Source organism: Ursus americanus, chromosome 11 (assembly GCF_024610735.1).
Source record: "Ursus americanus isolate L20-20 chromosome 11, mUrsAme1.1.p, whole genome shotgun sequence".
In the NCBI taxonomy this organism is placed as follows: Eukaryota; Metazoa; Chordata; class Mammalia; order Carnivora; family Ursidae; genus Ursus; species Ursus americanus.
Window position 1 is genome coordinate 7562429 of NC_142137.1, and position 24884 is coordinate 7587312.

The 24884-nt window shown below is 36.7% G+C and overlaps 1 protein-coding gene across 6 annotated transcripts in view; it reads right to left on the reverse strand.

The window, feature by feature from the left end:
* The window catches only part of RARS2 (arginyl-tRNA synthetase 2, mitochondrial), a 57258-nt gene that overhangs the window by 18101 nt on the left and 14273 nt on the right, over positions 1 to 24884 (reverse strand). For 5 of the 6 annotated variants that reach the window (XM_045771978.2, XM_045771979.2, XM_087865312.1 and 2 more), the window contains 6 exons: positions 20893 to 20995; positions 19603 to 19686; positions 12877 to 12974; positions 9391 to 9446; positions 6727 to 6810; positions 3926 to 4002 (listed from right to left, as the gene is read on the reverse strand). In XM_045771978.2, the coding sequence (XP_045627934.1) occupies positions 3926 to 4002; positions 6727 to 6810; positions 9391 to 9446; positions 12877 to 12974; positions 19603 to 19686; positions 20893 to 20995 (502 nt within the window). Of the gene's footprint in view, positions 1 to 3925; positions 4003 to 6726; positions 6811 to 8378; positions 8401 to 9390; positions 9447 to 12876; positions 12975 to 19602; positions 19687 to 20892; positions 20996 to 24884 lie in introns of those variants that run through there. The other variant, XM_045771980.2, reaches the window with a different exon arrangement.

Below are 24884 nucleotides of genomic sequence, written 5' to 3' on the forward strand. Positions count from 1 at the left end.
CTGAGGTCACAACCTGAGCTGAAATCAAGAGTTGGATGCTTAACCAACTGAGCCACCCAGGTGCCCTGAGGTCCATTTTAGTTTAAACCTAGGAGGAACCCTGAGAAATTACTTTAAAAAATTATCATTAAAACAAGTAAAAAAGTAAATGATGACATCCACATACTCAGGATTTAGATTTAACACTTGTTAACTTTTTACCATAAGAAAATTTTTTTTGAAAGTGGAAAGGCTTTTTGATACATGTTTCAAAGCTTATTATGTATGTTTTCCTTGAACCAATACTGTGAATTCTAAACAGCAAATATGTTAGTTATTTAACTTATAAGCTAATTCACGGGGAATAAACTATTATAAAACCACTTCCTCCGTTTCATGACAATAAATCAGAACTAAATAAAAGGTTTTAAATGCTGACCAACAAAAGTTCCAAGTCCACACATAATACAGCCAGACATCATGGGTAAAAAATGACTATAGGTACATAGAAAAACCAGTACTGAAACAAAGCACAAAAATGGAATGCAGCAGAGAAATGACTGTAGGTGTTAAATATTTTCATTACAGAAAAAGAAATACTAAAAACTAACCTATAATTTTTACATACAAAAACTGAGAAACCAAAATTGGGCAGGGGGTACTGATCGTGGTGCCAATCAGAAGGAGGTAGGGCACAAACTGCCACCGGATGGCTGAAGCCAAATTCAAAACAGGTGCGATGGAAGGGTGAAACTGCGACAAGTAAACTACCAACTGTGTTCCTGGTACAGCAATTTGAGGATGAAAAAAGGAAAATGTCATGTAAGTAATTACAACCAATGGAAATGAAGGGCCAGAAAGGCATTCTGTAATGCCAGTGGAGGGCAGGGCAGTGCAGTGAGCACTTGGGAACCAGACTGCCCACGCCAGAATCCTGGGTCTGGCCCTTGGGTTCTTCATCAGTATACTGCATGATGAAGTTAGATTCTGAAGAATGGTAACTAGTGTATCCTACAATAGTTAGTTCTTTCCTGAAGCTATACAGTAGGATTTATATTACACAACTTAATGATTATAGCTTGAAGTCCAGAATTGTGATGCCACCGGGTTTGTTTTTTTCAACATTCCTTTGGCTATTTGGGGTCTCTTCTGGTTCTATACAAATTTTAGGATTATCTGTTCCAGTTCTGTGAAAAAAGCTGATGGTATTTTGATAGGGATTGCACTAAATGTGTAGACTGCTGTAGGTACTACAGATATTTTCACAGTATTTGTTCTTCCAATCCATGAACATGGAACGTTTTTCCATTTCTTTGTGTCTTCCTCAGTTTCTTTCATGAGTATTCTATAGTTTTCTGAGTACAGATCCTTTGCCTCTTTGGTTAGATTTATTCCTAGGTATCTAATGGTTTTGGGTGCAATTGTAAATGGCGTCCTTAATTTCTCTTTCTTCTGTCTCATTGTTGGTATATAGAAATGCAACTGATTTCTGTGCATTGATTTTATATCCTGCCACTTTGCTGAATTCCTATTATGAGTTCTAGCAATTTTGGGGTGGAGTCTTTTGGGTTTTCCACATAAAGTGTCATGTCATCTGCAACGAGTGAAAGTCTGACTTCTTCTTTGCCGATTTGGATGCCTTCTATTTCTTTTTGTTGTCTGATTGATGCTAGGACTTCTAGTACTATGTTGAACAGCAGTGGTGATAGTGGACATCCCTGCCATGTTCCTGACCTTAGGGGAAAAGCTCTCAGTTCTTCACCATTGAGAATGATATTTGTTGTGTGTTTTTCACAGATGGCTTTTATGATATTGAGGTATGTACCCTCTATCCCTACACTATGAAAAGTTTAAGTGGGAGACAGAGAAAGGGACAAAAAGAACCATAAGATCAAATTCATTCAAAATTTAACACAGGCATGGTGTTTGGGGCTGGCAATAAAAGATTAGGAAAACATGCTCCTTCCTCTCAAAAAGCTTACAACTAACTACAATTTGACAAGGGAAAAACCCGGGATCCAACCAAAGTACAGGTTTTCTTTTAGGAACAGGCTAAAATCATTTATTAATATGTGCCTAAAGCTAAAAAATAAAAAAAATTTAAAAAATTAAAAAAATTCCTCATTTATGCTACACGTTTTTGTTGAAAGTAATCCACAATGACAACTATTATTTTAAAATGAAAACTGGGTCTGCAAAAATTAGCACAAAGATAAAAAAACCTGGAGGCTGCCACTTTAGGCTCTGCATTTTTTTCTGTCCTGCCAAGGAAGGAGGAAGAGAGCCAGTTGGCGCCCTACTGGATTTCTATCTTATATTACAAACAGCAAGGTGGGTGTATTTGACTTACTCTCTTTTGTTTATAAATGCTGCTTCCCTATGAAGTTTTAGACAAAGAACATTTAATGAAACCAATGCCACTGTTCCTCGAGGTTTCAGTTATTCACAGACGTACCCCTGCCCTTGTTCCTTCCTTTCGTCCACCCATCAATTAACAACCTCTGTATAGATATGCAATCTCCCACTTTTTGAGGCTCAAAAGCCTGAAGATTTGTGGTACACTGAATAGAAAGAAACATACATTTAAGTTTCTATGGAATTTGAGAACAGACTTTACTAAAATATTTAAAATATTATGAGCAACAAAGACTATTTTCGGGATTAAATAAAACCTTTGAGGTGGGGTGGGAGATAGGAACTTCATATCAAGTTGTACTCTAAATTCTTAAAAATGTTCTCCTAATGACATAAGATCTTCGAGGGAGGTGTTTGTACTTCCTGTGGCACGGGTGTCTTTGTGGGCCTGGAGCTGAAGAAAGGCTCACTAAGCTTGTGTTAAAAAAAAATACTTGCCATTATTCCAAGTTTTAAAAAATAATACAATAAAAATTCCAGGCACTAAGGTGGCACGTTTTACTTAAAGACAACCATAAAGAATTACTAATTCTGAAACTCTTGCCTATGAACAAAACTCAATGAAAAAGAGAAAAAAAAAATCTTTTGGTTAATATTCTAAATCAAAATGTAGGCATTTAAAGTGCAGTGCAGGCCTGGACTCAGGAGGAAATTACAAACCCTTAAAGGTCTTTAAGAATTACAATGTGATTTTTGTTAAATTTAACTACAAAGCCCCAGGACAAAAATCACTTATCAAAAAGGAAAATGATGAAGCATTCTTGGTAGCATTGGCCAGAGAAGTAAAGCATTATTTTGCTAAGTGCTCTTCCTCACACACAGGTATAACAGCTTTAGTCGATCCCTAGAACGACACCAACACAGCTGATGTTGTATCAGTGTTTCTTCTTGTGAGGCCCAGAAGCCGCAGAGATAACAAGCAGGATGATGAAAAGGAAACACATCCCTGGAGATTAACTGGACAGGAAGACCTTTACTAATGAACTCCAGGAAAAACTGAGGACAGAGAATCAAAGTACCCAAGGACTAAATGAGGCAGAAAAGGAAGGAGTTCACACTGGGCAAAAGCCAGGAAAAGGAGGCAACAAGAAAGGAAAAAAGCACACATACATTCAGAGAAACACATGTATCTTCCGCCACAGAACAAGAGGAAAAAAGTATATAATCATGTTTTTCAAGTCTAAAAGAATTATAGTTATTGCCATGAAGACAGCTGCAGTTACATAGCAACCGACAAAAAAAAATTAGAGAAATTTCTTTGTTGAATCTGTTATCTTATGTGTTTATTCTAAGACAACTCTATACCTAGAGAAATACTGTCCCAAATCAACTAAAACAGAAATATAAGAAAACATGGATATGAAAACGAAAAGAACTCCCTAGTAAACTAAAAGCAACATTTTCAATTGTTTTGGTTCCTTGTTTTAAGGAATATTTTTAAAACCTCTGGGATTAAAATTAATCCAAGCTGCCTGGGACTCTGAAAAGAAAAAACTGAAGCATTTTCTACTATTGTTTCTTGCCAACTTACTTCAAAGAGATGCTGTAAAGGATTGGATTGAAGTTTTTCTTCATAGCCAAACAGTTGGAAGCCAGTTCCCAGAAGACCTACCACAATAATCCGTACATGAAAAAATTATAAAATGGAACAGTAGAAAACAGTCATGGCAGGGAACAGGTATAGTTGTATCAAAAGATCAAGCTCTCATAATTATGTGTCCTGAGAGCACTGCAAACACATGCTATCATCTTCGGCTACCCCATAAACTCACATAAGTTAAATTCAATGTACTGAATCACAAATTCACTATATTGAATAGATCACTGCAATTAACTTCACAGACACCAATAGATTATGAACTCATAAAAGGCAGAGTCTAGGACTAACCTGTCTTTGTACTAACAGTGCCCAACACTTTCCTAGCAGACATAATAAAACAAGCAAAATAAAACAGCTATCCTGGGGAAGGACATCATGATGCTAGAAACTGGATGCTTAAACTTTGCGAAAACCAACTGATGGGAAGTGATTTCAGAACTTTCTTTTTAAACTTGCAGGTGTTAAAATAAAACAAAGGTAGAAATTGGCTTGGTGTTATGAGTTCTTAAACCAATAACTGAAGGAGAACATAAAAGATATAAAAGATAAAACTCAAAACATACCTGATTACCTCTTCCATTCAAGGTGACTGATCAACAAAATTCTTTTTTATCTGGCTATATATGTGTCTTATATTTGTCAATGATTTTTTTTTTTGTCTTTGATTATAAGTTCAGCATTCAGGGTTAGTGTTAATTTGAACCTTAATTTTTTTTTAAATAGTAATTGAGGTAATAGACTATGAGTACTTATATTCTTAAGGTATTCTTGCTAAAAGATGATCACAATTTCAGTTTAAAAGGATATATGCAGCCTGGGGTCAGGAGCAATAAAAGGTGGTTTAATTATTTTAAAAACCAACCTGTTTCTACAACTATATCAATTACTAAGCTTCAGATCTAAAGGAGCTATTGTCAGGGGACCTTGCTGACCAACATTTTTCTATAGAGGCTCAGCAAAAAGTGGGATGCTACTGAACACGGAAGATACAAAATATTTTGAAGCTTTAGACAGAACTAGAAGGATGACTGAAAAATGTACCAGCCCTATTCACTTTAAGCAAAAGCAAATGTGATTACAATTCAGGGTCTTGGGAGCGGAATGTGGAAGGATACCCACAGTGCCTAAAAAACGGAAACAGGAAAAGTAAAGGCCAATCCCCATTTAACATTCAACCTAATATATTTTCAAATACTAAGTTTGTGCTTAGAAACTATCTGCCAACTTTCAACAGAAGAGAGCTGAAACAGCCAAAATTAAAACTCTTCAACAATGATGGTTATAATGGAAATGGAGACAGATCATTAGCCGTAGCAGTTCTTTAGAGAAACATTGCAATAAAATTCTGTAGCTAAAATTAAAGAATACCATAATCACCATATTTGCTAATGCCTGTGAAATGCATAAATCGGTTAAACTAATGTACAGTGGATGCCATCTATTAAATCTGACTGTTGAGCCTAGAGCCTAAACCTCTGACTACCAGCTGTAGTGAACTGCAGATGGATCTTTAAAATGCAGGGCATGTTTACTGATTCCTCCACAATGAATACTAACGGCAGTGATAATTGGTTCAAGTTCTACGCTTTTTAGAGTCTAAAAGAGATTTTTATTAACTGAAATGAAAGAGAAGGTCGTGATAAATCTGTCTTTGGAAACTCCGATTTCATTTCACTAGATATGATAGAACATAACAGTATTAGTGAACTTCAGAATTGGTAGTGCACGCTGCACGTTATAGAAGCTTTAAAATATTATCTAGCCTTTCTTTTGGATTAGTACTATAAAATACTTCTGAGGACGGATTCATTCATCACTCTTAGTGCTTCCTGTGTGCCAAGCACTATGGACACAAAAATAATCAAGACATGGTCCATGCCATCAGGGAACATATCATATGGCAGGCGAGAGAAGCACACAAATAAGAACAGACTATGACAAGCGTATGTGAGTAGAGCTGGATACTAGGAACGTCATGATGTGAGATGTAGGCAAGTCTGTGTGACACTAGGGCTGGATCTTAAAACACACAGTAGTTGCCAGAGGTTTTTAGAATCTTGCGTATCACATGCTACCAGTACTTCGCTACCGTAGCAACTTCGTTTCATCCTGCCCCTCCTTGATTACTGGTGTACTATGAGCAAGGAATGGTTCCGAGTAAACTCAGGACGTTAGAGATAATTTACGGCATTCAACTATTTGGGTCTCACTCCTTTCTTCCTCTCTTTTCTTTCTGACCCCCTGCCACTGTACAATTTAAGAAGGAGCCAAAGTATTCCACTTTCTTTTTCCTCTACACCACTGGCTCAGGGTACAACAGATAACCTTCCATGTATGATGGCCCAGGGAGGCTGGACTTCACTTGTTTTAAAAATGACACGGTTGTAGTTGAGAAGGATATACAGAGCTAGACTTACTTCTTCCCTGGTACATTCACTTCTGCATTTGACACATGTAAGCTACTTTTCTTTAATAAAACCACAAAAGCCTGTATTTTTCAGGTATTGCTCTGAATGCGTGAAGTTTCCTCCCTCAAACTTATTTCTGTGGTGAGAATTACTCTAACAAATAGAAAACAAGCTTTATGCAAAAAGCCATTAGGGAAAAAAAAAAAAGGTAAGAGGCACACTTTGTCCACTGGATTCTCCTATACTGTCATGATCAAGTGACATAATATTAAAAGAAATTAAACTTAACAGTGAAATGAAATATCAAATCTCAGACTTACTTACCAAACTGCATGCCCCAATCTCCAAGGTAATTTATTCTGGTTACTTGATGTCCTAAAGCTTCTTTGAGATTTGCTATAAAATTTCCTAGTAATCAACAAAATATATGGTTTCTCATTCTTGTTATCCATTTTGGCATAAGAACCATGTGCTTTTCTATTATCAAAGCATAACACAGAAGTTTTTTTGTTTTGATAAAATTTACCAACTCATTTTTTTTTTTTTTTTTTACTAAAACATTCATTATGGTGTTTTCATCTATGCTATGGAAAGGGAGAAGAGAATTATTTTGGGGGCAGTTATTCAAAAGAATCTCACAATTTTCACAAGAACTGAATTTTCAGAAGCATCAATGGGAGCTGGGAATACATGTTAGAATAACTGCAATTCCAAAAACAGAAAATAACAGAATCTCAGTAATTAAGAAGAAATAATTTGGCTATGCCCGAAAGAGCCAGAGCCATACAGTGTTTCTTCTCAATAGCTCACTCTTCCTTCTTCCAATCCCTGAAGTCCATCTCCTCATGCCTGCTCCCTAAGAGTACACGGTAGTCCAAGAACTTCATCTTCCTATACTACTGATACTGGTTTAACATTCGACATCTACTCCACTCTCCTAGTGTGTCCTCACCTGCTGCAGAGGCTGGAAGCCTAAAAATTTCATTTCTCAGAATCTCCTGCAGTTAGGGTTTCAGAAGTCATTCATGTCTGCGCATTCAGATACACTTTGCATGAGACTCAGAAGGCAGAAACGAAGTGAAAGGGAAGCTACTTCTATTTTTTTCTGAAAGGCACAGCTGTGGAGGGTTTTTTGTTTTTTTTGGTGGCATCGCTAATAGAGAGCACAGTGTCCTGTCATATGACCTCCAAGGGAACTGAAAGGGTATGGGGCTGCCTCTTTTGCTAATATGAATTCTAGAAGGCATGACAGGACTAGCGGCAGCTTCCTGTGACAGTGGTAGCATGGTTGCCACTGGAAGGGACTGCAGAAAAGGCAGAAGCACCCTTGATGACCAAGCTCTATGGTATGATTTGGGGAGTCACTTATGTTACTTTATCCAAAACTTCTTCAGCACTTCCAACAACTTTGCAAACTATTCAATATCTTGTAATAAATCCTTGCCTGCTTTTACAACAGTGCATTTAGTTTCCTGCAAATAATCCTTCACCAATATGCACATCTGACTTAAACTACTGCAGCTACTTCTCTTCCAGCTTCTCTATGTCTACACTTTCCCAGTCTACATAGTTCCTACAGCAACCTTCTTCAGCTGCTACTCAGACTGTATTCCTACTTTCAATTAATTTTTTAATTAGCACCTTATTATCTTGCAAATCAACCAAATGACACAAACCTAGGGTTTTGGAATGATTTTGGAAAAGTTACTTCTGGTATATATGTTTCCATAGACCACAGTTAACCAAATTTACCAAACAGGGCTGTTGTGAAATTAATTGAGCTAATACATGAAAACACTGAACATGGTAAATAAATTCTCAGTATTATCTCTTCCTGGTCCAAATTTTTCCTTAACAACTTTAAACAACTTTATCACGTTCTGTCCATCATTTACTCACTCCTATAGTTTTGACCTACTCATGAAGCTTTTCATATACAGTATATTTTTTATATTCTTTTTAAAATCAAGTCCTACCATTTCCTCTCTCAAAATGCCCCACAGGATCTTTCCAACAATGACAGGTGACTCCAGTTCAATAATGATCTATGCCACAAAGTGCGGGTTGTGCCAATTCTTAAAAATATTCAAACAACAGGTTAAATGACTCTCCCTCAAGCATGCAATAGACAGATTTGTATACCATAAGATAGACTGCATGAGATAAACTTCAAAGTCTCTTCCAATTCTAACTGCAGGTTTTAAATTACGCTAGTGGATCATGTCATGTTTTAAATGAAAATCTTAGCACATACATATACACTGAAGCATTATAGCTATGAAGTATAATAGCAATCTTTCTTCTTATTTTTTTTTTAAGATTTTATTTATTCATTTGACAGAGAGACAGCCACTGAGAAAGGGAACACAAGCAGGGGGAGTGGGAGAGGAAGAAGCAGGCTCCCAGCGGAGGAGCCCGATGTGGGGCTCAATCCCATAACGCCGGGATCACGCCCTGAGCCGAAGGCAGATGCTTAACGACTGTGCCACCCAGGCGCCCCAATAGCAATCTTTCTTAGAACAGTCTTACTTCAATTTCCAATCTTGAAAGCTCCAGTTAGTACTCAAATGATTGAGACTGAGCTTCTTTTTTAAAATTGATATAATTAATGTATAACATCATTTCTTTTTTAAAATAAAGTATATGAACAAAAAACTCTTATGATTATCATTCCCACATAATTGTTTTCATTTTTGCATCTGTCAGATCTTCTCCATATGCATATGTATTTTTAAAAAGTTAAAATTATTAACAAACCTAACAGTTAAAATTGGTTTCTGAGTTAATCTTTTGGTTTTGAAACAAATTTTTTTTTACCTCTAAACCAATTTTTCCCATTTTATGTAATATTTAATTAGCATCAAGCTCATATAAATCTGAACTTTGTTTTTTGCCTTATGTTATTTAAGCATTACAGCATTAGAATGCATTATAAAATACAGCCCCGAAGTCATGTTTAGTATTTTCTGTGAAACTAGCGACACTTACCTATGATGGTAGAACGCAAATGTCCAACGTGAAATTTTTTGGCAACGTTAGGTGAACTGCAAATAATTACGAAAGTTATATTTCTGTTCTAAGAACAAAAGCTCTAAAATGAACTAGGTCATGCCTCCACAGTTTAGCATAATTGGGGATTAAGGCCTTTGGTAATTTAGGGCAAAGATAAGTGAAAAATTAGAAATTTAGAGCAAAGCTAAATTAGAACTCAGAAAGAATCATCCTTAGTGAAATTGATCCTGTCACTCATGAGGTAGTACCATCCACAGAAATGGCACACTTAGGAAGCAGATACATTTAAGGATAAAAAGGATGAGGAAATTCAGAGATATTGTTTTGAGACAAAAACAATGCACATTACTGGGAATTAAGTTTCATATGCCAGCTGTAAACCCTTTATCCTCTTAAAAATTACTGACCTCAGAGAAATTTTGTTCATATGGATATTATCTATCAAAAGTTGTCATCAATAATTTAACAACAGCAAATGCTTCCAGAGCACTCACTACCTGACAGGCACAGTTTCATGCACTTTACACGTATTAACCCATTTAATACTCGTAAGAGTTGTGAGGTAATCTCTCATCTCTTACTTTACAGATGAGGGAACTGAGGCAACAAAGAAAAAGGAAAATGAAGCAAATGTGGCAATATCTTGATGACTCTTGATTCTGAGTGAGAAGGATGTGGGACTTAATTATACTGTTGTGTTTTGTGTATGTTTGAAAATTTCACAAGTTTCTCAATATTAGAAAAAAATAAATTAACATGAACACAGATAAGAGTGGTAAAATGAGAGTTTAATTTTGATCTGTTTCTAAAGCCTTATATAAAGGGTATTACAATTTAAATACTTGACTCTACATTAATATGTGCACAACTGTAGAATTATGACTCTACAAGAATATTCATTTATTATTTAGAAAGAAAGCAAATTGTCCTTCTATAGGTTAAAAAATAAGGAATCTTCCACTTCCCACCAAGACAGAATAACAAGGATTAGATTTACCCTTCTGCCTTAAACAACCATAAAACCAGAAAAATATATGAAACACTGGTTTTTTTTTTTTTTTTTTTTTTAAAGATTTTATTTATTTATGTGACAGAGAGACAGCCAGCGAGAGAGGGAACACAGCAGGGGGAGTGGGAGAGGAAGAAGCAGGCTCACAGCGGAAGAGCCTGATGTGGGACTCGATCCCGGATCGCCAGGATCACGCCCTGAGCCGAAGGCAGACGCTTTAACGACTGCGCTACCCAGGCGCCCCATGAAACACTGGTTTTATAAACTGGACAGTGAAGGACTGTGATTCCTGACAGAATGAGAGCAAAAAAGTTGACCCCTAGCAAATTAAATAGCAAATTTGTGAGCTGAAGCACAGAAATCTACAGCATGGAATGTTTGTATTAGAAAAGAAGAAAGGTTTCAAACCAGTAAGTAACCTAAGGTTCTCCTTTAAGAAACTAGAAAAGGAGGACTAAAGTAAGCAGAATAAAGTTGATTTTTAAATTTTTTTAAATTTAAATTATTCATGGTAACATGTTTTTATTTAAATTCAATTAGCCAACATATAGTACATCATTAGTCTCAGAGGTAGTGTTCAGCAATTTATCAGTTGCGTATAACACCCAGTGCTCATTACATCATGTGCCCTCCTTAATGCCCATCACCCAATTACCCCTTCTCCCTAACCACCTCCCCTCCAGCAACCTTCAGTTTGTTTCCTATAGTTAAGAGTCTCTCATGGTTTTTCTCCCTCTCTGATGACTTCCCATTAGTTTTCCCTCCCTTCCCCTATGATCCTCTGTGCTGTTTCCTATAAAGTTGATTTTTTAACAAATGACAATAAAATACTATGAAATAAAATAATAAGCCAGTTGGAGAGACACTGGGGGGGGGGGGAGAGAGATGCCTGGCCAGCCTTCAGGTTAAGTTGCCAGACAAGTAAATGAGCCACCTGGATTTCTAACCCCAGTACAGTCTCTGGATGACCAGAGCTACACATAATAGGAAAGTCAAAGAACCACTGAGCCAAGCCATCCCTGATTTCGTGATCTACGGAGTCACGAACATTAAAATGGCTGTTTCAAGACACTAATCATGAGCTGACACACTTTTCCGTGAAGAATCAGACAGTGAAAATTTTAGGCTTGCAGGCCACCTGGTCTCTATCTCAACTGTTCCATTCAATTCTACTCAACCGTCATTGTAGTATGAAAGCAGCCACTGTAGACAACATGTAAATAAAGTACAAGCCTATGTTCCAATAAAACTTTATTTACAAAAACATGTGGTGGGTTGGATTTTGCCCATGGGCTGAACTTTGCCAATTCCTGTATTAAATTTTAGAGTAGCTTGTTATACAAGAAAAGACAACAAAAATGGCAGGCAACTTTCTTTGAGGGATGGCTTTAGTGTAATTCCTTCCTGGTGTGAAGATGACCTCATGAAGTCCGTATCCTTTCTGTGATGTAACTAATGTTTAAACTCAACTTAAAATATCATGATTGGGGTGTATTGGTAGTATAAGATATCTTACTCATAAAATCTGTTTACTCCACAAGAGCATGAGTTTACTCACCAATCAGTCTTGTCATAAACAAACAAGTTTACTTAAGACAGAGAGTCTGTCTTTTTTAAGAATGGCAGAGACAGTACAAGTGTGGAATCCATAAAACCTACTCCTGCCTCTGGTTATCTAGGGGCTAATCATAACTAAGTTTGTTACCATAATAAATTATAATAAAGAATTAGGAAACCTGAAATAATTCCCTCATCAATTTTTAAAAATTCTCCACAGGAATATATAGTTAAGAAAACAAAAGGCTATAACAAGTTCTAACTTTCCGAGTGGGGAAACAGTTCATCAAGACTTTCACTTTTAGGAAGGCAAATACAATAAAATAGAGTATCTCTGATCTCTTCCATGAACTGTCAACTGGTCAGCTATGCTCTGAAAGTGTTCCCTTTCTGTTTTGGTTACCTAAAAACAGTTCAAAAATTAGATGGATGTACTGTACTGATAGCACATCAGAAAGTTATTATGAGGATTATTTAGAGGCATATAAAAACTTCAAGCTATTTTTCCGGTAATTTAAAAATATATACATTATAAATACTACAAGACTCTGTTCTTCGGCAATCACATTACTTTAAAATTCTTAATATTATAGTAACCATTACCTCAGCTTTAAGACTCTACTAAAATGGAAGAACTATTTCTTCCAAAAAAAAGTTAACTATTAAATATTTAATTAAAAAAAAAAGCCCATAATCACCAGACTTTTTTTATTGGAGTCCAAAAGTTTTATTCATGGTACAGTGATCAATTCACTGTAATATTAAGAAAATAATATAATCTCACTGGTTTTCTATGTTTCCATGTGTAATTTCCTGAGGCCCCAGATGATAATGGTAAAACACTTACCTGCCCAGCTACCTTGATTAACCAACACATAAGATGAATAGGTACTCACCTGAATTCAACCACGACCTTCTTCTGGGGAAGCCCAGAGAAAAGCTCACTTTTTAATCCATATTTTGAGCCGTCATTGATTACTTGTTGTAGTACTGTCTGAAAAGCAAAAGGCATGGAATATAGAAAAAAATTGCTGTATTCTTAATTACTACGCTTATTCATTCTAATTTACAGAAGTGAGAATTTTACAGCCTTGTCAGTACCACCACCTTCTCCTGTTGCTAATGCTAGTCAGAACAGTAATAAGAACAACTAACATCTATGGGGGCTCTATGCCCTTTTTATACATCACATATATTCATTCTTACAGGAACTAATGATATAGATATTTTACAGATAAAGAAACTAAAGTTTAGAGAGGTTAAGTAACTGCTGAAAGTCCCACAGCAAATAGTGACACCAAAAGCAGAAGGAGCATCTAATATTTATTGAATGTATACTATATGCCAGGCACTGTTCTGACATTTCTTATGTATTTAATCCGCACAACAACCCTAGGACATAAGTATTATTTTTACAAATGAGGAAAGAGAAGCACAGAGAAGTTAAATAACTTTCCCACGGTCATACTGCTATTAGGTCATGTAGCAAAACCTTTTTCACTCCATAGCTAATGTGTTAACTACTGCATGCTGCTGCTACTTCTGTAATACTAAGGATCACAAGAAATGGTAGAAAACAAATACAAAACTGTAATTCAAATGCCTACTGGCTACATAAATAAAAAACAAGGAAACCTAACAGAAACAACAAAAACATTCTAGGTTCATTTTTAGAAATGTATACAGAACTATTACATGGTTCACAAAATTCATACTTCGTTTTTTGCTAATGGTGTGATGTGTTTATTTATAAATGTATTTATCTTTTAGTGTAGGGGTTTCAATTTATCGTGATAGGCTATTTACTCTTATATTGGTTTTGCTTCACAAACTGGATTCTGAGTCCTAAATATATAGTTTACGATGTGAAAAATTGACTATCGTTAAGAGTTGGTTAAGATGGCCACTTGATGGAAAAGGCGGAGAAAGTAGCAAGAGGTAGCAAAGCAATACTTTTAAGAAGCATCTACAAAGCGCGAGGTTAAAGTCCAGATGCTTTTATGTTATCTTTAAGCCTCACAGTCTTAAAAATGGACATTTCCCATTTAATAGATGCAAAAACTAAGGATCAGAAACAGCATGTATTTGCACAAGGACACAGAAGAAATAATAATCCTTTCATTCACACTATATAGTAGGACACAGAGAGAAAGGATTAATGTATGGAGACATTAAAGAGAATAGTGCTTGTCATACATTAGGGGCCCATTAAATGTTAATTATTTACTCTAAGACTATGGCTGCAAGACTGCAAGGGGGGAGGTAAATATTAGTGAGGAAGAATTCAGAGTCAGATTATTCTAAAGGTAACATCTACGCATCCATTTCACTTTCCATCCCTTTTCATGTAATGGATGGTAGACTCTACAACAGGCAATCACAGGAAGTTAAACTCTCCTTTAACAAATGACCCTCAGCTCACTGATATGTCTAGCACAAACAAAAAAGCAACTTTAATAAAGGACTATCTTACGTGCCTCACTTCCCAACCTTCCATTGATAATCTGATCCATCCGCTACCAAGAGGCTCCTTCTCTACTATTTCACTCCAAGTACTCTCAAAATCAAAATTTGAAATGCCACACCTAACAGAATGCTTAAATTGTTTAATATATTACTTTTATGAGTACATTTTTTGTAAAATAAAAAAGTAAACAAGATAAGGCAAAAGTCTAGAGTCCTTTTTGATCATCTGCCCTCCCCAGGGGACCACTTTTCAAACATCATCTTAGCTGATGACTACTCTCCTTGCCACCATCCTCCCTCCTTGGTTGTAACGATATCACGCTCTACTGACTTTTGTTTCTCAGTGTCCTCTGCAGGCTCCTCTTCTACTGCCTGCCACCCCACTCCCCACCCTGTACTCCCTTCTTGCTTCCAGCTCCTTACTTCATACTTCTCCTAGGTATAAAGTTCTAAGACTTCAACTACTACTTACCTAATAACATCTCTCCTGTGCCACAGACTGGTATGTCCAACTCCAAGATTGGACATTTCAGGCACTTCAAATGGAATATACTCCTCTTCCTTCTGCATTCTCCATCTCCATCAACTTTACCCCCTCACCCAGCTAACCGAGCCAAAGACGTAGGAGCTCCTAAAATTTACCCTTTTCCTTCAACCTTCATAATCAACCACCTATTTATTCATCACCAAACCATGCACATGCCATCTCCTAACTATCATTATAGTTATCTCCTCTGCCCTGGTTTAGACCCTCATCATCTGTCAGCTATACCACTACAAAAACAACCACAACAAAACAATAATATGTAACTATCTCCTTATATAACATACATATTTAATTAAGTCTGTGTTCTATTTAACTCCTTCAATGATTCCCAACATCTGGAAGATTTTATCAATTTCTTGTTTGATTTTTTTTTTTTTTTTAAAGATTTTATTTATTTATTTGACAGAGAGAGAGACAGCCAGCAAGAGAGGGAACACAAGCAGGGGGAGTGGGAGAGGAAGAAGCAGGCCCATAGCGGAAGAGCCTGATGTGGGACTCGATCCCATAACGCCAGGATCACGCCCTGAGCCGAAGGCAGACGCTTAACCGCTGTGCCACCCAGGCGCCCCTGATTTTTACTTTACATGCATTTCACCTTTGTTTTTTAACTTTGAGAAAATCGATTTGTTAAAAGGCACATTATAATATCCATAAAAATCACAAGGTAGAAGTGGTAGGGTCTTATTTTTTTGTAATAAATATTAAAATGCGATGAATTTTATTAGTATAATACTAAAAAATTATCAAATGTACCACCTGTGGTACACATAACAGACCACGGAAAATGATGACACAGGAAAAAGCTGAAATTCTTATGCAGGGCATAAGACCCTTCACACTGTAGATTTCATATCCTCCCCATGCCATCTTATGTGCGAACCATACTCTATCATCCACTGAAATCCAGACGATGCTATGTTCTTGACCTTCTGTACTCTGGCTCAGGCTGTCTCCTCTGCCTGGAATACCTGCCCTTGTATCTCCCAGATACAATTTTCTTCTTCTTCTTCTTCTTCTTCAAGATTTTTTAAAAAGTTTTATTTTTTAAGTAATGTCTACATCCAACATGGGGTTCGAATCCACAACCCCGATATCAAGAATTGCATGCTCCACTGACTGAGCCAGCCAGGCGCCCCAGATACAGTCTTTATCTTTAGCCCAATTCGAGATTACCTCTTTACTCCTCAAGACAGACTTCCGTACCTTTCTTTACACGGGACTGCAACTTATACATGCCTCCATTACATCATCCATCACATTATCATATCCACTACATATTATACTGTGATATTTTTTATGCTCTTCTTTTATTTATTTATTTATTTTTTTTTAAAGATTTTATTTATTTATGTGACAGAGAGACAGCCAGCGAGAGAGGGAACACAGCAGGGGGAGTGGGAGAGGAAGAAGCAGGCTCACAGCAGAGGAGCCCGATGTGGGACTCGATCCCGGCGTGCCGGGATCACGCCCTGAGCCGAAGGCAGACGCTTTAACGACTGCGCTACCCAGGCGCCCCTATGCTCTTCTTTTAGATCATAAGCTCCTTGGGGGGCAGAATCCATGCCACTTTATCTTTAGATTTCAGTAATATAGTCCCCAGCAAATAATAAGCAGAAAGTTTATTAAATTAGTGGGAACACAAAAGTTTTAAACTATAGAATGTCAGTAAGCTAGTAAAATTTCTTGATATTCCAATAGATGAACAAGCTAGAGGCCCATCTATTCATTGACAGGTACACTAAAATGTAAGATGCGCTTGTAAGGACTTCTAAGGAAGCTACTACTACCTATTTGTTCTTTGGTCAATGGTTGAAAAGAGTTTAACCATTCATCCTTTCCATGTGTTCAGCCACTTGGTACTACATGTGACTTGAATGCATCTATTGCCTTCTGGCCTAAGCTCAGTCAGCAAAATAATAAAGAATCAGAGCCATTTAAACTAGTATCTCTTTTTCTGTCTTTTTTCCCCTTAAGTTTTAGTAGAGCATGCAAAATTGAATTTGGCAAATAAGAAATACATGTGTACATGTAAAACAAAAATGATGTTATCCATTGTGTACTTTAAAGGCACACCTAAAAAACAGAATTTTGTTTGCCTTTTTCCTTTTTAGCTAAACTTGTATTTTCTTTTTTTCCCTCCCCTTAATGAATTAACTATTATTCTAAATGACTCTTGAAAGTCATCTGTAAGCTACTGACAGGCGGAAGCTTGGTACCAAAGTGACAGCTCTTCACAATGTATGAATTGGTCATACCACTTTATAGCTTTGAAAAATTCACTATCTAGTTCCAGTGATTTGGCAGTTCCTACTGTCTTTAATTTCACATTGTAGTCTCCTACGTTTGAAGATGATTTACATGAAGACATTATACTGCCACAGTTAGTGATCCAAACGTAAGCTAACATTAAATCATTCCTGGTGCTGCCCATGTTAATTCAATTGCAATGCATGAACAGATACGTTTTATGCAAGGCTAAGTTTCTACATGTGTAAGCAATGACAAATTCATCTCTGCTTGAAAAATAAGTTTCAGACACAGGTCATTGGCTACGTCAATCTTGATGACTTTATTATGTAAAAATATGTATTAATAATGGTCCCAGGTGCACCCGGGTGGCTCAGTCGTTAAGCATCTGCCTTCGGCTCAGGGCGTGATCCCAGCATTCTGGGATCAAGCCCCGCATCGGGCTCCTCCGCTGGGAGCCTGCTTCTTCCTCTCCCACTCCCCCTGCCTGTGTTCCCTCTCTCGCTGGGTATCTCTCTCTCTGTGAAATAAATAAATAAAATCTTAAAAAAATAATAATAATAATGGTCCCAAAGGGTTGAATTTTTTTCTTGCTATGATCTCAAAAATTCATTAGACATGCAAATGACCACTGCTTAAAGCCTGAAAATAATGGAGCCAGATGTAGAATTTAGGTTTTGAGCAAACAAGAATTATCATTAAAAAACTATAACTTACAACACAGGTACATTCAATACTCCTTTTTCAACACAGGTCTATGGGTGTTCACTAGTTTAGGATGTACGTTTATTGTGACACTGAGCAGGGCTACTGTGAGCAATCTGCTTGTTCCTTTAATAAAAATCACACTAACAACCAGACTCTCAAGGCTACAATGAAGGGAGGATTTCCAGGTGAGAAAGAGTAGCTGGACCTCAAAGGCCCAGATCTTGTCCCTCTGCTGTCAACTGAGAAGGATTTGGGAATACTTTTAATAAGCAAGCTAGTGTGCATTCCTAAATCAGAGAAAATCTCATAGTTTGTTCATTGTAATAAAGCATGAAAATTTGTGGCCATTGAAATTTTAAATTATTAAGTAAACACACGCCTTGCTTGATATATAAACCATATCTCTGTCAGTTACGCTGGCTGGAAAGGCAAACTCCATCTAACAGCACATTTTCCCATCTCAGGGAAAACAAAAGAGGTAACATACTGCTGCCTATGAAGTAGACTGGAGTTTGGTAGGCACTCTGGTGAGCTGCATTTCTGCTTTTATAAAAACTGAGACTGTTGGGGCACCTGGGTGGCTCAGTTGGTTATAGTGCCTGATTTCAGCTCAGGTCATGATCCGAAGGTCCTGGAATCGAGCCCCATGTCGAGTTCCCCACTGAGCGGGGAGTCCACTTCTCCCTCTCCCTCTGCCCCTCCTCCTATTCATGCTCTCTCTCTTTAATAAATAAATAAAATATTTATTTGTTTATTATTTATTAGAGAGAGAGAGAGAGCATGCATGCCCAGGAGCACAGGGAGAGGGAGAGGCAGAGGGAGAAGCAGACTCTCTGCTGTGCATTACTAAGCCCGACCAACTCAATGCCAGTATATATTTCTTTTTAAAAAAAAATAACAGCCTAAAGCGTGCACTATGATAAATTTTAAATTTCAATTGAGATGAAACTCTCAACAAAAGATTTCATACCACTGCCTATCCAGCATTATCTGTCATCCACAATCTCACATGAGACCCAATTCCTTTATGTCATTTCCCCAACTCCTCCTGGCCATCCTGAGTTTTCTCATCTTTCTTATGCTTATTGTATCAATCCACTTTTTTTGTTTTAATACCTGGTTTATTAAAAGAATAAGCTATCTTATAGTTTCTTCTGTATAAATGCTTCCAACAGATTACAGGCTACCAGAGAGCTGAAACCAGCAGTACTTTTCGTGTATTCAATACAAAGTTCATTTATTTATTCAACAATAGTTATCTTACACCTACTGCATGCCAGGCACTGTGCTAGGAACTGGGGATCCAATAGCGAGAAAAACAGATGCTATAAGCCCAAATGGAAATTATAATTTAAAGGGTAAGAGGCATTAATCAAATAAAAAGAATGTAAAATAGTAACTATGGTAAGTTCTGTGAAGGAGAGATACCCATTGCTGGTAGAGCACATAAACGAAGGGGACAGAAAGGCACAGCCCATGAAATATCAAGAACTGAGTAAGCAGGACTTAATTTGGAGTGGCACTCCAGTAAGGGGAATCAGAATGTGTAAGGTTTTGAGGCAAGAGGAGGCAAAGTGTTAAGAACTGGGGGGAAATCACTGTAGCTAAATCAGAGTGAGTAAAGGAGCATAGCTGGAACAGAACCCATTCTTACCTTTGTTAATAGTTCTCTGTTAATTTTGAAATTTACAGTCCCTTGACCAGTGCTGATTTCACTCACCACTGTATCACATTTTAGCTGAAAAGATAAAAAATCAAGTAAAGTAAGTACGTTATAAATGAGATTTGTAGTTTTAATACTATCAAATTGGAGCCCAAAGGCAGCAGATGCATCTCATCTCTTAGTCATGGCATCTGGACCTGGGCCTTGGCCAATCTGTTCAAGTCCATCACTCTGACAAGTTTCCTTCTTTTCCAGCCTAGAACACTATTCTATTTTCAGAATCTCTTCCTCTTTCCCATTCCCTCACTTCAAATTCTCCATCTAACATGGAAGGAAGCCAGCATCACTTCACCCCCACCTTATGTGCCTTGACATGCAGTGAACTCTTTTTATCTCACCCACCTTGCACAAGAGCCACAGGACAGGTCATTCTGTCAGGCCCTATGCTGCAGCACTTGTACCCACACATAAAATGGAAATCATTTAAATGCTTGGTCTTTAGTGAATATACCTTAAAATTTTAACCAACTAGATTTCTACTCCTGGTGTGCTTCCTGATAAAAATCTGGTTTGATTTTCTGATCAAATAAATATTTACTCAGCTACCAAAGCTCTTTGATTATTCTCATTCTTTACACATCTTTTTCTGTGATAGTGACTTTCATTGTTCCAATCCTTCAGTGTGCCCAGAAGCCTCTGTGTCACATGTAATAACCCTATTTTAAAAACCCTGTTTTTTATGGTATTACACTAATAATTTAAATTTGGTCATTCTCTATAATCCTTTCCTCTTTTAGATACCAAACCCATCAGAGAAATTAGAAATGAAAGAGGTTTATTAAATCTTCTAGCCACTTCTTCTCTGCAATCATGATTCTATTTACATCTAATCATTTTTTCTCATATTTTAATGCTCATCTTCTCAGAAACTCATTTTAAAAATTACAACCCACTGCTCTAATTTATCAAGCTTGTTCTTTTAAATTCAGAAGTCCATCCAACTTCAATCTGTAAATTTAATTAACACTTCAGTCCTCCTGTAAGTAGTTAATCAAAAAATTGAACAATGTCAGCTCAAGAGGAATGCTTTATAACTAATTTGAAAAATCATCTTAACCTTATAGCACATGGCTAAAATGAATTTAAATTGTATTTTCCAAGGTGCCTTTAACAAAAAAACACTATTAAATTCATTATTATGCCTGAGATAGCCTGCAGAGTTTCTTCTTTAAAATAATAAGTTTGTTAAAATGTCTAAAAAAGATAATAGGGCTGAAGTACCTTCTCTGCCAGTCTCATGGCTTGAACTTGAATATCTGGTCTTGAATGGTCATTGTTGTTTTCCAAAATAGAATCCACAGAGAGCTGAAAATCAGCTACTCCTCTAAAGACAGAAATTGAAATAGGATAAAAACATTACTAGTGTAAAAACAACAACAACAAAAAAGACTAACCACTATGGATTCTCCACATCGACACAATTTTATCAGAAGGGAAGGGTTTTGTTTTCAAAATATAAAACAAAGAAATTAGAAATATCAACTTCTATTTATTTAGAACTTTATCTTCTAAAGTTCCTCCTCTTCTATTATCTAATTGTAACTTTATAATATCTCTGTGAGATCGGTAGTTCAAAATGTAATAAAAATGTAAACTGATGTACACACATCTACATAATTACCCAAGCTGAAACATCTTCTGACATTTAATAAGGAATTAGAGAATTAGAAATTAGAGGATGAGACTCTATGGGCAGAATAAATGGACTAAACCACTGTCTGTCTAATCCATTGTCACTGACACAAAAGGATATATTTTAGAGGGGTACAAATGACTTAATTCTTACTCTTGAAATTCAGGGACATGCCTAAAATACCTGATATCTGTTTCACATCACATTAAACCACCTAGTCAACAAAGACCATTAAGAATTTTCTTGGGCCTTGGGGCATGTGGGTGGCTCAGTCAGCTCGGTGTCTGACTCTTGATTTTTGGCTCAGGTCATGATCGCAGGGTTGTGGGATTGAGCCCCTTTTTGGCTCCATGCTGGGTATGGAGCCTGCTTGGGATTCTTTCTCTCCCTCTCCCTCTGTGCCCTTCCTCATCCCTACCACCCCGATCGTGTGCTCTCTCAAAAAATATATATTAAAAAAAAAAAAAAAAGACTTTTCTTGAGCCTTAATACATTATCCAGCAGCCTAGTATGGATTATGCTTTACAACTAAACTCACCTACTGACATTTGAGCTGTAACTACAGACCCAAGTACATCTATTTTTTTTTAAGATTTTATTTATTTATTTGACAGAGAGAGACAGCAGCCAGCGAGAGAGGGAACAGAAGCAGGGGGAGTGGGAGAGGAAGAAGCAGGCTGCCAGCAGAGCAGGGAGCCTGATGAGGGGCTCGATCCCAGGACACTGGGAAGACGCTTAATGACTGAGCCACCCAGGCATCCCCCAAGTACATCTACTAATCAGTGTCTGTGTGATCTTGGATATTTTGCTTAACCTCTCTTGTACCTTAGTAAAGTGGTGATGATAATGGTACCTACTTCACAGTGTTGCTGAGAAATTAAATCTTGGTTAAATTATACTAATCCTAGTTCTGATGTTAAATAAAAATGTTAAACAGGCCCGAGTCCTGAGGACATGACAATTCAATTTTCTAAAGATTAAGTGAAATTGTGGAAATTCACATAAAGTTTGAATGTATTTATTGTATTTATTCTTACCAAAGGACTGATAGTTTAGCCAAGGACTTGTGCCAATAATGAGCAAAACTGAAGACAGTAGTTTAACAAAATGGGAAAAAGACACGAACACACAAAGATTTAAAAAAAAAATCAAATTAGAAGTAATGAGCACAACAATATTAATTGAAATTATACAGATTTGAATATACCAAAGATTAAATTTTTGGCAAACAGCTAGGATACTTTATACGAGGTATAATAGGACCATCAACCTATAGGATGGCTCTCAAACATCCAGGAAACACCAGGAGGTCACATGATTTTTCTATACTTATCTGTAATTTTATTCTAGACATGAATAATAAATGAATGCATTTCAATTAAAAAATTTTTCTCAGTAGAATCACAAATATTTCCAATTTGTTCCGTGGTAGAAGGACAAATAAAAAAAATCACCCATTTAGTCTATTAACAATAATTAACAGCAATTTATTAAGCTAGGAGTATTTCAAACATGAATTCTGAAATTATATGAAGGGTGATTTGCCAGGAAGGAAGGCCCAACAGAGAAATAAACTCTTTAGGGAGGTGGGCGTGGATAAACCAAACTTGATCTGTTTCCCAGTTTTCCCTTTTGGGAGGTTTTAGTTATATATCTACAAGGAATTTTTGCTTTGTCTGTCTATCTATTTATTTATTTAAATAATAATTTTTTATTATATTATGTTAGTCACCATACAGAACATCCCTAGTTTTTGATGTAAAGTTCCATGATTCATTACTTGCGTATAACACCCAGTGTACCATGCAATACATGCCCTCCTTAATGCTTTGTCTATTTAAAGAGATAATTGTTGAATGTGAATTACGTAAGAAGTCAGAACAAAGCAGTCTGAAGGTCCATCAACAGAGGAGCATTAAACGTGATATTTACCAAAAACAAATGATGTCAAAGGAAAAAGGGTTCAAAAATCATACATACAGTAGCTTTATAACTATGTTTTTAAATTTTTTTTAGAGAAAGAGAGCACGAGTGCACACACACAAACAGGGGCGAGGGGCAAAGATGGGGAGAGAGAGCATCACAAGCAAGCTCCACAGTTAAGCCTAGAGCCCGACATGGGGCCTGATCTCAGGATCCGGAGATCAGGACCTAAGCTGAAATCAAGAGTGGGACACTAAACCGACAGAGACACCCAGGAGCCCCCATAGCTATGTTTTTTTAAAAGCTGTTAAGACACATTCAAAGAGAAGTATGAAAAGTACACCAACTTGCTAACATATTAGGGATTTTTTTCCTTATTCTTCTATATTTTCCTGATTTCCTCAACATTATGTTTTGCTTTTGTGATAGAAAAATTAATTTACCTGTCAAAACAATCCATTGTGAAGAAGGAAAGTGGGTAGGGGTACAGACAAAACACAACTGCTGTGTGCCAATGACAGTGAGTGATGACACATAGAGGTTTCATAAACTATTCGCTCTACTTTCATATTGTTTATTAAAAAAAAAAAATTTAAAAAGCAATAGCTACTTTTCCACTACTTCTGAGGAGCTGTTTTGGTGTTAGGGTGAAACCCCACAGACTTGAGTATTACTGGCTGGTAACAAAGTCATTAATCCTGTCTACTATGATCAGTATTAAGCAGGAATTCCACCATAGCTGATAATATAATCGAGAAAATTAGGAGGCCCGCATAAACTGATTCATAGGACATTAAATAAACCATATAAACAAATTCTCCTGGCACTTAATAGCATTTTAGAATAAAGTGAGAAATACAGAACAGTTAGGCTTTGTTTTTGTAAAGGACATCTGAGTTTATTACGACACAGCAGCAGAGATTCTTTTTATTTTAAATCAATTTAATATGCAGAACTTTAGACTTGTAGCCTAGAAAAAGTTTAAGATCCTCGCCAATATTTATTCTCTATACCACCGAAGGTATAGTGAAGTATAGTATCATTAAAGTAGAACTGCCCAAAGGAGCTCCAGGCAGGTGAAGAAAATCTTTTTCAAAAGATGGGCCAAGATCGTTCAGCTTATTAAAGGCCTCTGAAACATAACATAAAAGCAGATATTTTCACTATTATGCAAAATGCCATTTACAAATTTTTATGAAATAGATAACTGGCTTGGAATATCACATTAATCGATGTGTAATTATGAGATCCTCTTGGACTGTGGTTGCCTTTGTTCTTAGAACTCAGTAAAGGAAGTTGCAGCAGGCCCCTCTAAAGATGCTTTCTTTCAACAAGCCCACATGCAGCCTTTCTCTTCCTCTTCCACTTAACTCTTTGTCTATTCTGGGAACAATAATATTCATCCTACCCTCTCTTAAATTCCTGACAAAGTTAAGGAGACAAAATATTAGGTCATAATGGCACTGATAATTATATCTTTTCAAAGCTTGGGGCTTAAATGCCTACCATATAGCTAAGTCTTATCATTATTAATTGACTGAGAGGGCATTTTATCCAAGTTCTGAAATTGTTCTAGCCAAATGGTAAAGAAGTATCAATTAGAAGGACCAACCTTACAAAGAGATATCTTCCTGTATCAAAGAAACTAAGGGTTATA